This window comes from Macaca thibetana, chromosome 6 (assembly GCF_024542745.1).
Source record: "Macaca thibetana thibetana isolate TM-01 chromosome 6, ASM2454274v1, whole genome shotgun sequence".
Classification (NCBI taxonomy): domain Eukaryota; kingdom Metazoa; phylum Chordata; class Mammalia; order Primates; family Cercopithecidae; genus Macaca; species Macaca thibetana.
Genome location: NC_065583.1, coordinates 167,509,379 through 167,523,953, shown reverse-complemented (window position 1 = coordinate 167,523,953; position 14,575 = coordinate 167,509,379). Strand labels below are relative to the sequence as shown.

The 14,575-nt window shown below is 41.7% G+C and overlaps 1 protein-coding gene across 4 annotated transcripts in view; it reads right to left on the bottom strand.

Moving 5' to 3' along the window:
* Window positions 1-14,575, bottom strand: part of SEMA5A (semaphorin 5A) — a 512,129-nt gene that overhangs the window by 182,882 nt on the left and 314,672 nt on the right. For all 4 annotated transcript variants that reach the window (XM_050794063.1, XM_050794064.1, XM_050794065.1 and 1 more), the window contains 2 exons: window positions 9,945-10,043; window positions 7,766-7,979 (listed from right to left, as the gene is read on the bottom strand). In XM_050794063.1, coding sequence (XP_050650020.1) covers window positions 7,766-7,979; window positions 9,945-10,043 — 313 coding nt within the window. The remainder of the gene's footprint in view (window positions 1-7,765; window positions 7,980-9,944; window positions 10,044-14,575) is intronic.

Genomic DNA, 14,575 nt, shown 5'->3' with positions numbered 1-14,575 from the left:
CTGAATCCTTTACCCTTCTTTGCCTTTTTGATCTTTGTTGGTTTGAAGTCAGTTTTGTCTGAAATTAAAATGGCAAACCCTGGTTTTTGCTCTTTTCCATTTGCTTGGTAGATTTCTTTTCCAACCCTTTATTTTGAGCCTATGGCTGTCATTTCATGTGAGACAGGTCTCTTGAAGACAGCATACTGTCGAGTCCTCCCTCTTTATCCACCTCGCCACTCTGCCTTTTAAGTGCAGCATTCAACCTGTTTACATACAAGATTAGTATTGATATGCATGGATTTGATCCTGTCATTATGTTGTTAGCTGATCATTATGTTGTTAGCTGGTTATGATGTTGGCTTGCTTGTGTGGTTGCTTTATGGTGACACTGGTCTGTGTGTTTCAGGGTGGTTTTGTATTAGCTGGTAGCAGTCTTTCCTTTCTATATTTAGTGCTCCTTTCAAGATCTCTTGCAAGGCAGGTTTGGTGGTAACAAACTCACTAAACATTTGCTTATCTGAAGATAATCTTATTTCTCCTTCACTTTGGAAGCTTAGTCTAGCTGGATATGAATTTCTTGGTTGAATACTTTTTTTTAAATTTAAAAATGCTGAATATAGGCCCCCAGTCTCTTCTGGCTTGTAGGGTTTCAGCTGAGAGGTCCACTGTTAGCCTGATGGGATTCCCTTTGTAGATGACCTGCCTTTTCTCTCCAGCTGCCTTTAACATTCCTTCTTTCATTTCGACGATGGAAAATCTGATGACTGTGTGTCTTGGGGATGATCTTCCTGTGTAGAATCTTGCAGGCATTCTCTGTATTTCCTAAATTTGACTGTTGGCCTCTCTAGCAAAATTGGGGAAGTTTTCATGGATGATATTTGAAATATGTTTTCCAATCTGTTTGCTTTCTTCCCCTCCCTTTCAGGGATGCGAAGGATTCATAGATTTGGCTTCTATACATAATCGCATACTTCTCAGAGGTTTTGTTCATTCCTTTTATTCTTTTTTCTTTGACTGTCTTATTTCAGAGAACCAGTCTTCAAGCTCTGATATTCTTTCCTCAGCTTGGTTTATTCTGCTGTTAATACTTATGATTGCCCTGTAAAATTCTTGTATTGGGTCATTCAGCTCGTCAGAACTGTGAATTTCTTTTTTTATATCGGCTATTCCTTCCTTCAGCTTCTGTATCACTTTATTGTGATTCGTATTTTCCTTGGATTGCGTTTTGCTCTCCTTCTAAATCTCTGACTTCATTCCTATCCATATTCTCACTTATAAATGAGAGCTTAATGAGGAGAACTTATAACACAAAGAAGAAAACAACAGACACTGGGGTCTACTTGAGGGTGGAGGGTGGGAGGAGGGAGAAGAGAAGAAAATATAACTATTGGGTACTGGACTTAACTCCTGGGTAATAAAATAATCTGTACAACAAACCCCCATGACATGAGTTTACCTTTGTAACAAACCTTCACATATCCCCCTGAACCTAAAAGTTAAAAATTAAATATTTTTTTTAAAAGAGAGAATAAATATCTATTGCTTTGAACTACCCTGTTCGTAGTACTTTGCTTTGGCAACCTAGGAAACAAGCACGGGCACTGTTCAAAATGTCACTGAAGGCATGGCTTGATGAAACAGAATTCACTGGTGGCTGTCTGCTGGCTGGCTCGAAGTTTGGGCCGAAGAGTGCGCAGTATATGTGCATGCAGTAAAAGTTAGTGACAGTTCTACTGGGTGTTTCATCAGTTTGCCCAATATATGTTAACTAGTAGAATTATGCAAAGGGACTACCTAAATGCATAAGTAAATTGTACCACACACAATTTAATCATAGCACATCTGAATGCAAAAATTTTGCTGACTCAGGTTAGCAAGTGCTATACCTTCCCAACTTCTTCTGCTGAGACAATTTTCTTTCCTCAACACAAAAAGGTGGCAAAAAACTGAAAAGCATGCAAAACAAAGAAGGGAGTTTTGTTCATTATTATATGTAAGCAGCTGCTAGCTGAGTGGTGGTCTTCTAGAGGATTCAAGTCCTGCTAAAGTTCTGGAAGTCCCAAGACTAGATGGTGATGGATATGTCTTGAATGTGCCAGTAAAGAGGAGGAAAGAGGAGGTTGGAAGGTGTCAGTAATTCAGGAACCACAGGCCCAAATAATCACTCATTTATTCAGTCAACAAACATGTATTAACTCCCTACTACATCTCAGATATTGCATTGGACTTTGGGGAGTTCATAATAGCTCCCCTTATTTGTGGAGTACTGACTATGTGCTGACACTAACACTCATCATCTTTGTTGTCTCACTTTATTCTCACAATATCCAGGTCAGGTAGTCAACCATCTGCAATATACAGGTGAGGAAACCAAGAACTGGTAAGACAAATTTATGCCCCAAGGGCCAAGCCTCAGATCTGTCTGACTCCAAAGTCTCTATCATCTACCTTAGAGCTTCACGCCACATATTACTGGCTACTCTTTGGAGAGTGGATCAGAGAGGGGCTAGTGCAGCATTTCAGATGAGGAAGCCTTGAACAAGCACAGAAGTGGAGGAATGAGAAGAAAGACTTAGGTCTGGGAGTCACTCTAAAAGTGGTCTCTGCAGGACCTGGGGTTGAGTGGGTCTGGAAAGAGAGGGAAGGAGTCGGCTGAGATTTGCAGGTGTCTGGCTCAGATGAGAGGTGAATCATGGACCCTGCTCTGGGCTGAGTTGTGTCTCCGAAAACTTATGTCAAGGTCCCAGCCCCCAGTACTCCAGAATGTAACTATGCTCAAAAACAGGGTCTTTAAGTGGTTAATGAGGTTAAAATGAGGTCATTGGAGTATGCTTTAATCCAATATGACTGCTGTCCTTATAGGAATAGGAAATTAGGGGCTGGGCACAGTGGCTCATGCCTGTAATCCCAGCACTTTGGGAGACTGACAGGCAGATCACTAGGTCAGGAGATCAAGACCAACCTAGCTAACATGTTGAAACTCTGTCTCTACTAAAAATACAAAAAATTAGCTGGGTGTGGTGGCAGAAGCTTGTAGTCCCAGCTACTTGGGAGGCTGATGCAGGAGAATGGTGTGAACCCAGGAGGCAGAGCTTGCAGTGAGCTGAATTGGACCACTGTACTCTAGCCTGGGCAATAGAGCGAGACTCTGTCTCAAAAAAAAAAAAAAAAAAAAAAAAAAATTAGGAAACAGGCATGGACAGAGGGAAGACCATGTTTAGAAGGCATAGGGAAAAGACGACATCTACAAGACAAGGAGAGAGGCCTCAGGAGACAACAACCCTGCTGACAGCTTCTTCTTGGACTTTCAGCCTCCAGAACTTTGAGCAAATAAATGTCTGCTGTTTAAGCACCCAGGCTGTGATACTTTGTCATGGCATCCCTAGAAAACTAATATGGAGCCCACACCCAAGATTGAAAAACAAAGAAATGAACAAAAATGGAGTAGGCTGAGCTGAAAGTACTGCAAGGAGCATTCAGCTGGAAGTGAACATCACATCTGTGGACTAAGTCGGAGCTGAGACCAGATCCGTGAACGGTCCTCAGTAGGTGGGTATGGTGTGAGGCAGGGGAGTTAAAATTTTAGAACAGAAAACAGTGTAATATGTATATACCATGGACTACTACTCAGCTGTAAAAAGGAACAAAATAATGTATTTTGCATCAACTTGGAAGGAGCTGGAGATCATTATTCCAAGTGGAGTAATTCAAGAATGGAAAACCAAATATCATATGTTCTTACTTGTAAGTGAGAACTAAGCTATGAGGATGCAAAGGCATAATAATGATACAATGGTCTTTTGGGACTTGTGGGGAAGGTTGGCAATGGAGTGGGGGATAAAAGACTATATACGGGGTACAGTGTACACTGCTCGGGTGAAGAGTGTACTAAAATCTCAGAAATTACTACTAAATAACTTATCCATGTAACCAAAAACCACCTGTACCCCAAAAATTATTAAAATAGAAAACTAACAAAAAACAACAACAAAAAAACTTCGGAATAGATGGGAATCCAAGAGGAGTGTGTGGAATGAGAAGAGTAGGCAGAAGGAAGGCATTGAGGACAGAATTCTCAGGGATAAACAAAGCTTAAAGATCAGCTGAAGGAAAAGAGTCAAGAACAGGACAGGCACTCAAGCCACAGGGTGCACCAGCTACGTATGGTGCAGCATAAACATTCTGTAAAAGAAACTTCGAGGCAACAATGTCATCCTTCAAATAAGATAGTTAAGGTAATGGCTGGATATTGGTCCTCAAATAATGTAACTAGACACTGTGGGACTGGGGAGAACCACCACAGCACCACATGGTGGGGTGCAGAGGGCAGAGAAGATGCGAACTGCCTGAAGCTGAGGGGTTAAGAATGCTGTCCTCAATAAGGTCAGCCAATAATGGAAGGCAAGTGATGGGGCAGGGACTTACCCTCCATTCCTCCTGTTTCTGCTGAGAGAAAATTTCCACTGCATGGCCACCAAAGCAGGAAGTCCTACCCCTTCACTACCCCGTTGTAGCCTCCTTCTGGAACAAGTCCAACTCTCAAATTTGATTTTGCTGACTTGGTTGAAAGCTCAAGGGAAAAATCTGAAAGGATCATTTAATGGGTCCTTAAAATCACCATGTGAAAGTGGAGCATTCTTGGACGCGGCACAACTAAGGGTGTTTGGTTTTAGCTTGTTGGGGTTTCTTTGTTTTTGTCTTATTTAAGAGAAAAGACATCTGAACATTTTTCTGAAATCATGAGTCATCATTAGGAAGAAATTTGAGGTTATGGTGAAAAGAAAGATAATGGATAAGGTGGCAATATTTTCCAAAAAATGAAAATTACTCCAGAACACAGCAGAAAGAGAATCAGCTACAGAACCCGAGTAACAAGAAAAGGTAAGTTTGAGGACTTACTGGGAAAAATCCTTTAGAACCTAACATTTCTCTATAATGTAGTAGGAAAGATAAACCCATTGAGAATCCCTGGGAGAGGCTGGGAGAGGACTGGAGTGGGGGTAGTTGCAAGGGGAGAGGACAGGAACTGAGGTGCTTAGACCTTTAGGGAGCTGCCCTGAGGGCCTCACAGAGGACAGAGGCTCCACCTTTTCTGCTGCCCTTTCCACCACAGGGTGATTCTCTCTAGCACCCTAGTGTTTAAGAGACACAGAAGCCAAGGGGTGGGCCCCTCTGGGGCTGGATTTGGTGGGAGTCAATGCAGGCGGGCAGGAGGGTAAGGAGAACTAAAGGAGGAAGACTTGAGACAAGGGCGTCTGGCAAAGAACAGATGGGATGCAAAGCGTGTGTCCTAGTTAGGCCAGGGAGGATAAATGTCCCTGTGTTCAGGCTCAGCAGGAGATGGAAGCAGAACCTATTGTGGTTAGGGGCCAGAATCCATCCTGGATGGAAGGTCAATCAGAGAAGCAAATCAGGGCCAACTAGAAGTGGAAATTGTATCTCAGGGTTCAGCAGTAGCAGAAAGTTCCCTAACAAAACACAGAAGAGGTATGAAGACAACACTTCCTATGCAATCACTCAGGGTCCTCAGGCAGGGCTCTTGGTTTTCTACCCTAGGAGAGAGGGTCTTCCCAATGCAGGCCAAGGAAGGACAGTGGGGGAGGGCGGTGGAAATGCTGCTTTCCTGAGAAATGCAGGCTATTCATTGTCATGCAAATTGTGCTGCTCTTATGGTCTGAGTGGTAGAGCCAGCGCATTTACCTCTGAATTACTTTCAGTGTCTGCAGTTATCAGATCTTAGAAATGAACAGCAGAATGTTTTAGGAATCAGAAACACGAATTTCTTTGTAAATCAAGTGACAATGTTTTGCCTACCACGACTGTGATCAACACCGTCTTAGTTCTTCCACTGACTGGATGGCAACACATGACTCTCCAATGGAAAAGGAGAATTGACAGATGCTGACAACCAGGGGGTTGACCAATGCTGAGCACCTGATCAGCTGGCGGTCACTCAGTCCCATGTAAGAAGGCGGCTAGTGTCTATAACTCATGCTATGACCTGAATGGTTTTTCCAGGATATTCTTCAAGTGTCACTTTGGGAAAAGAGAGAGTACTCCCAATTGCTTTTTACTTTGCTTCTGGCAAATTCTAATTACAAAGCCTTTATTGGGATAGGGATTCTTCATTTTTAAGTGGAAACTTCTCGGCCAGTCAGAATCAACAAACAAATGGAAAGAAGAACTTGAGGCTGCACAGATGAAAGTTTTGGGGCCAAAAGTTCATCCATATAGAATCAACTGATTCCACTGAAGCCAGTTCAACAGAAATGATGTTAATGGGAGAAATCTAGTTAGTGCTTCAGTTTGGGAAAACAATTCACATTTTCAGTTTAATTGAGAAAGCGAATGATGAGGACATCATTTTTTTTCTACAGGACAGTCTTTTAAAGGCAAACTCTGATGGTTAGGTTGACTGTATTATTTGGCAAAATATTTGCATTGAATATATGTACATGTATCCATGGTTCTGCATATGTGATGAGTCTAAAGCAGTGGTTCTCAACTAGAGTTAATTCCCCCCTCCCAGGGAGTACTGAAAAATTGCTGAAAACATTTTTTGTTGTTACAAGTGGGCAGAGGAGGATGCTACTGGCATATAATGAGTATAGGTTGAAAATGCTGCTAGACATCCTACAATGCGAAGGACAAGACCCCCCATCCCACAACTAAGAACAATTTGGCCCAAAACATCACTAGTGCTGAGGTTGAGAAACTCTAGTCTACATAATTAGCTGATATGTGGCAAAAGTCTACTAACTCTCAAGATTTCACCTTTGTACAAACTATCAAATAAATGCCTGGGGCAATGGATTACGCATGGTACATATACATCGCCTTTGTAGGTGAATGTGTATGTGTGTGTGTGACCACACTCACACATGAATGCACAGATACACAGTGGGATGCATTTCAGCTGATACACATCAGGACTTTGTACACAGTGAACCTCAATTTAGATGGTTGTCACCATCTTCTGATTGCTTAGTGAGCAAGTGACCAAGTTCTGGCCCAGAACTGAAAGAAGCCTTCTAAGGGTTTCTGGTTTCTTTAAAAAGAAATATACAGATGAAAAGGGGACAGGGATGTGGCTCTTCTTTGAGTGGATATTGCCACATGTGGATGCAATACCTGAAATTGCAGAAACAATTTTGCAACCACAAGCAGAGGTGGCCTGAGGGCCCATCTGCCAGACTGTGGATGGCAGAGACTGCAGTGAATACTTGCCTCCTTATTAACTCCTGAGCCACTGAATGAATAAACCCTGATGATGCCTCCTACTAACTTCTAAGTATGTGAGTTGATACATTTCTTACATTTTTAATTGTCAAACTTTTTGGAGTTACCTATAGACAAACCAATTCTTTTATACAGTGGTTGAAAATTACATGCCATGTTAGTAATTTCCATTTCTAGACACATAAAAAGGAAGTTAAGAAGTAATGCATAGGACTCTACACATATCTCTGACAAGCTGTCAACTTTTGTAGACATTAAACAACAATATAGAAAAAAAAAAAACTCAGCTAGCTTCTATAAGTGGTCATATCAACATTAGCCATATTATCATGGTCTAGAGGGTTGGAAGTACCACTGCTCTTCCAAATACTAAATAGCCATATGATGTCCTTTTTATCATTAGTCCTGAACAAGCTACACTTTGATTTCTTTAGAAGATGAAGAATTCATTTTTATTTAGAGTGTTGTAGTTTGCTTTTGAACACCAAATCACCAGAAATCAAAAACAAATGAGGTGGGAAAGAGGGAGTGACGGAAGGCTTACCATTGAGCCATTTGGAGTTGTACTGCGCCGTGCGGAGAGGAGGTAAAATGCCCAGGCTTCGGTAAATGGCAGGATCACGTCCTGGAAAATCCATGGCCGTAGCAGCATAGAGCTCCCCGCCAGCTGTGAGGAGCGCTGTGGAATTGTGCTGGGGACTGTAGGGACAGCGGGCCATGCCACTGATCTGATCGTGGATCTCAGTCAGGTTGCTCAACTGTGGGGGAAGATGAGGGGAAAAGCAGTTACCTCTGCACAAGCCCCTTTAGTGATGCTTATGGATCACATCCACCATAATCACAGTGATGCTTGTGTAGCAGCCTCTCTGGGGCTCATGAGGAGAGATGACCCACTTTTACACTCCAACTGATGAAAACAGCCTGCTCCACTCACGGTAAGAGAGTCCATCAATCAGTCTCTTTCTCATCACTTTAGTTTACTGAACCTCATACCACTGAATACTCACAAAATAAGAAATAAGATCATTGTATATATGCCTTTGATTTATAATGCACAAGTATTGCATACTTTTCCACTTTAATTTAAAAACCAGTGTCAATATTTACAGAAATAGGATCACAATAAAGAATTACGTATAATTGCCTGGGCGCAGTGGCTCACGCCTATAATCCCAGCACTTTGGGAGGCCGAGGAGGGCAGATCACGAGGTCAGGAGATCGAGACCATTCTGGTTAACACAGTGAAACCCCCTCTCTACTAAAAACAAAACAAAGCAAAAATTAGCTAGGCATGGTGGCAGGCATTTGTAGTCCCTGCTACTTGGGAGTCTGAGGCAGGAGAATCACTTGAACCTAGGAGGCGGAGGTTGCAGTGAGCCAAGATCGCGCCACTGCATTCCAGGCTGGGAGACAGAGCAAGACTCTGTCTCAAAAAAAAAAAAAAAAATTATGTATAATTCTATCAATATAAGTGAACCAAAATATAATGAATAGCCCCGAAAAATGTATTCACAGGTAAGGATGTGTGGATATTCAACACTATGCGGCCCACATTTCCAATACTTTCGTTTTTTGTTTTTGTTTTTTTTTCAGTTTTCAGAGAGAGATCCAAGTGTCTTGAAGTCATTTCATACAAATCCAGTGTCCCAAATGCTGGATTCCCAACAATCATTGAATGAGAAAAGCTCTTGGGTACTGGCGGATTTTTTGCTCAATTCGGTTCTTGGTTCTCGCCTGAGAGGTATTGGAGCAGAAGGCTCAGGGCCAGTAGGTGCAGGCACGCTGCTTGCTCTGCTATGAGATGTGTACCCGGGTAAGTTCCCTCAGCTCTTTATGTCTCAGGTTCTTCTTTCATAAAAGGGAGCCCCAAAGAGTAGCGATCTTGTGGGGCAGATGTTGAGGACTGAACCATGGCACTGGTGAAAGCGTTTCAGGGCAGGGTGCGGCACCTAGAGAGCTCCCTGAGCTTCACACCCCTTATCATCCATCTCCTCCCTTTATTTCCAATAACTGAATGTTAACCTGAAATCATGAACCGTAAAAGCAGATGGTCAATTAAGGTCTTGAAGAAAGGTGTGCAACCAGGGAATGAACATGTTTCTTCATGATATTCCCAGAGGAAGATTGCGTTTATAACCTGAATTAGGAAGATTCCACGTGTGTTCTACTGACCCTGCCATGCTACTGCTATAGTGTGTGCAGCTCAAAATTACTCCGTCAATGATTGCCAGGTTAAAGACAAGAAAGAGGGTCAGTTATAACTGGACTTTGCCTAGGGTTCAATTTCTTAGTTTGCTTATTTTTTTTTACATACTTCTTATCCAATTTGTAGGCTAATTTTTTCTTCCCTACGACTGTGATTTTAGACCATTTTAATAATTTTAATAAATGTAAATAACAGTAACAGTATCTCTAAGACATCAAAGAATATGTTTAGGATTAATGTTTAAAGTCACTGGTGAGAAAAATGCTGGTTGAAATAATTTAGAAACATATTTAAGTTTAATTATATAAGTTATAATTAGTTCCAGTTATTTATCTAATTGATGGTCCTGATTAGAAATACATCAAGAAATCAAATACTTATTCAATTTGACAAAAAGTGCTTTTGAATTAAACAGCAACACCTTGGTGTACAGAAATTCATTTACAACTAATATTTTAATACAATGTTTGACCTCTTCTGATATTAAATTCTTTTGAGGCACAAAAGGAAGCCATACCGAGCGGTTGGTGCAGACAGGTGTGAATGCATTGGTCCCACAGGTGAATAACCGGTCGCCACCCACCAGAAGCACCCGGATGTAGTTCTGACATTCCTCCTGAGGGGGAAAAATATATATATATATATATATATATAATGAAAAACATGCTAACAAAGTCTAAGCACAAGAAGAATGGTGAGAATGAATACATTTTATCTAATAAATATGTAAACCATTAATAAAATGTAACTCATTAAAAAAAAAATAAACCTTTCAGATATTGACCAAAAAATAACAACAGAGTTATGAAACAATTTGATTTTTATCAAATAAATTTACTTGCTGCATCTGCACCTTGTTTGATAAAGAATATGAAGATAAACACATGTTCAATTAAATTCTCAAAGCATGCATCTAATTTTGACAGAACTGATTTCATTTTGAATTGTATCTGATAGTAGCACAAACACTAAATGGCCTTGGATGGCTATTAGGGAAATAAATAAAAGGAACCTATTAGATACCATTCATGAAACAGTGCCTTGGAAAACTTCCTTAGGACTTTGAGAAAATGCTGCAAGTGCTTCTTGATCAGAAGGTCGCATGAGAAACTCGGTATGCAAACTGGAACAAATTTTACTTTATGGGATGAAACTGCATATTTTAAATACAGAGCAAGTATCTATATGCATTTTTAATTCATTGATTGAAAAGTGAAAATATGCTTAATGAGGAAAAGATGTTCGAAACATTTGGGACAAAACCCTAGGCTGAGGGATACTCCAAGAATGGAGTATTTTTGTGGTTGCCAATGTTCTTAGAAAACCCTGGGTATGGTCACAGCAGTGATGAACATGTGAGCTGGAGAGCTCCTCATTTATTCGGCAAGCATCCACTGAGTAGCTCCTCTTTGGTAGTCACTGGGTTAGAAGTCCCAATCCAGGCCCCCGGCAGAAAAATACAGGTTCATGACAATGACCACAGAGCTGTCCATGCGCTCTAATGAGCACACACAGAAGAATAGCATATTACATAGCTCCAAAGGAATAGGGAAGGGAAGAGTTGTCGAGAGGCTTCCTGAAAGAGCTGACAACTAAGTGTTAAATAAAGTGAAAGATTTCATGAGGCTTCCTGGAGGGGGTGCTTGTAGGACACCTGTTGGACTTTACTGAGCAAAGGAAGGAAAAGACTCCCCAAGCAAGAGGAGCAGACTGTGTGAAGGTGTCATGGCTAGAGAAAGCATGGCGCTCTCCTGGTGTACAGAGAAGCTCACACAGAAGCCGAGGAGCCTGAAACAGGCCAGGTGTGCCCAGGTAGTGAGTTCACATGTTACTCCGAATGTGAAAGGAGCCATGAAACGTTTTGACTGCATGAAGTATTGATGAGTTCTCATGTTTTTTCACTAAAGAACCACTCAGAAACCAATTCACAGGATAAGCTGAAGATAGAAGGCTGGAGACAGGAAGCCAAGGAAGAAGTCACTTCCGTAACTCAGGCTCTTGTCATTTCGTACCTAGACCAAGGTGGTAGGTGTGAAAGGACAAACCCAAAATAGTGAGTCGATTGCATGCAATGGCAAATTAATGACGCACAAGGCATGAAAGATGCTGCATGATAACATGATGATTTGAATCACATCATGCTAGAAATCAGGGGAATCTGGATGTAATGGTATAGCTCAACTTCTCTTCAACCAAATGGACCCTCATTCTAGATGAAAGTGTTAATTTCCCATAACCCAGTCTACTGCATAGCAGCTATACAGCAGCAATGCATAGTGCTAATTTTTGTATTTTCTTTACTAGAGACAGGGTTTTGTCATGCTGCCCAGGCTGGTCTCGAACTCCTGGGCTCAAATGATCCTCCTACCTTGGCCTCCCAAAAGTGCTGGGATCACAGGTGTGAGCACTGCTCCTGGCTCAGATTGGCTTTCTAAATGTAAAGTGAAATACCAAGGGTAGATTATCCTCCTAACATTATTCCTAACAGTAATAGTAATCACTTGTCATTGGAAGCTGAACTGAGGAAGACAGAAAACAACTACAAAGATCTAAGTAGACTTCAGAAGAATTACCAAATGCTTGTAAAGAGTAGACGGTGAATCTGGTAACGGAGAAAGGTACAACAGAGGTGGGAGGCTTGTCTTGTTTTGTTCCATTTTGTCTTTATTCCTGAGGAAAGGTCAGGAGAGTTCTAAAGTGAAAGAACAAAACAAAAGACTTCAAAGAACCACAGAGTTCCTCCTTCCCAGGCTGAAGAGAACACAGGCAGGCCAGGGAAGAAACCAGAGGGGTACAGGAGCCTGTAAAGACAGGCAGAGTGAGGATGAAAGAAGGAAGCCTATGCCTGTCAGAGGAGACCCACAAAGACATCTTCCAGAACACAGGACAGAGCAAGCTGATGGATTTAATGGATGACACAGACATGTTAATGACACCATCATAAGGACTGGAATGGAAAATTACAAACAGTATAGAAGGGTGGGGATTTTGTTTGGGTTTTGCTGCTGCTTTTGGAACTCTTTTAAAAGCAAGGCAAGATGTAAAAGAACTCATTCTTTAAAAAAAAAAAAAAAAAAAAAGCAACAGCTTGCTACAAGGTAAACCACAAACAACATGGGCAAGGGTAAGTTCTTCCAGGAGAATCATCTGGATTGAAATGTGATTTCACAGCAGAGCTCTACAGCCCTGGTGAAGAGAAAGCAAGGGCCTCCAGTCAATTACGGAAAGGAGAATAACCAAGATATCAAATATGGTGTTTACATTAATTTCTCAAAGGAAGAACAAAGTGCAAATAAGACTATAGGTTGTTTTCTTTAGTTTTTGTTTTTTCAGACAAGGACTCACTCTGTTGTTGCCCAGGCTGGGGTGCAATGGCTTAACCACAGTTCACTGCAGCCTCGACTGCTTGGGCTCCAGTGAGCCTCTCACCTCTGTCTCCCAAGTAGCTTGGATTACACGTGTATGCCACCACCTCTGGCTATTTTTTTTCTTTTTTTTCTTTTCTTTTCTTTTTTTTTTTTTTTTTTTTTTTTTTGTAGAGACAAGGACTCATTCTATTGCCCAGGCTGGTCTCGAATTCCTGAGCTCAAGGGATCCTCCTGCCTTGTCCTCCCAAAGTGCTGGAATTGCAGGCATGAGCCACAGTGCCCAGCAACTGTAGGTTGTTAACATCCCTGATGACCACTCGCAAGCTTGATGAAGAACCGGCATGTTGGTCGGGATGTGTGATAACCATGGTAACCATGGTGCAGCAGTTTGCCAGGGAGGGGCAGGGCACCAACTGATAGTGTCAGAAAATCAGAGAAAAAGTAAATGAGGAAAGGGACAGAATTATTTCAATGAGGGCAAAGAATGAAAGAGCATGTTCTGATCATCAAGACCCTGTGATAATACATGAAGACACCGGCTCTATTATTGGTGATGAGCCACATCGCCATGTGTCACTGGTGTGCTTCGCAGAACTGAGAGTGTGGGAAAAAAAAGAGGACGATGTCAGGGATCTGGATGATCAGGCAAGGAGGTCTGTGCAGAATCTTCATAAAATGATGGAGGGTGGCCCCAGCCCTACGGAACCCAGAGGAGCCTGTGGCAATCAGGAGCTAATGAAGGAAGGTAATAGTGTAGTTGGCCCCAGCCTTAACTAGAGGTCTGCGTTATCACCAATGATGGTAGGTGTGCTCATTCACTGAGTCCTACAGGAGCAATGTGTGGAGGTGGGTGGTATTTGAGTTTCTTCTTAACTGTCAAGAGCAGAACTCAGTCACCCAACTGGCTAAGGGCATCTCACATACTTCCCCGTTCTTACTCCCTTAAAGGCATCGTTGTGTTTAATTCACAGATTGTGAATTCCAGATGTGAATTCCAAACAAATTCATTTAAAATAATAAATGTTTTAAAAAGAGAGATTGGGACAAGTTCAACTGAAACAGAATGTGAAAACACAGGAAAAAAAAAAAAGTAGAAGTATTTAGCTTTTGAGTGGAAGATAAATTTGGGAACTGGACAGTCAATACTGTGAATAAAAGGAAATGAGTGGCTGGGCACGGTGGTTCCACACCTGTAATCCCAGCATTTTGGGAGGCCAAGGTAGGCAGATCACCTGAGGTCAGGAGTTCGAGACCAGCTGGGCCAACATGAAACCCCATCTCCACTAAATACAAAGAATTAGCCAGGCGTGGTAATGCATGCCTGTAATCCAATTGCTTGAACTCAGGAGGCGGAGGTTGTGGAGAGCCACTGCACTCCAGCCTGAGTGACAGAGCGAGACTCCAGAGTCTCAAAAAGAAAAAAAAAAAAAAGGAAATGAGTAACAGTTCTAGGCTGTGTAATAATTAGTCTCCTCTTGATGGTGTTTTGAAAACTCAAATTCTCTCACAGATCTACTGGCAACTCACTTTGCCAATCTCTGTTTCAAATGTGGCCTTTCCATGGGTTACCTGAACTTGCTTGAAGTACTGCTTGGAGTCACCTATTTTAAAGTAGAGTCATAATGTACAAACCCTTTAGGATATTCTTTTAAAGGTTTCTCTTATAAATCACCATACTTAAACGTCTATGATTTTCCTTTTCTCATCTAAGAATTTTTTCTTCTAGCCCATTTCCAGACCTTGAAAATGGGTGAAGAGGATTTAATGAGTTCCAATTTTC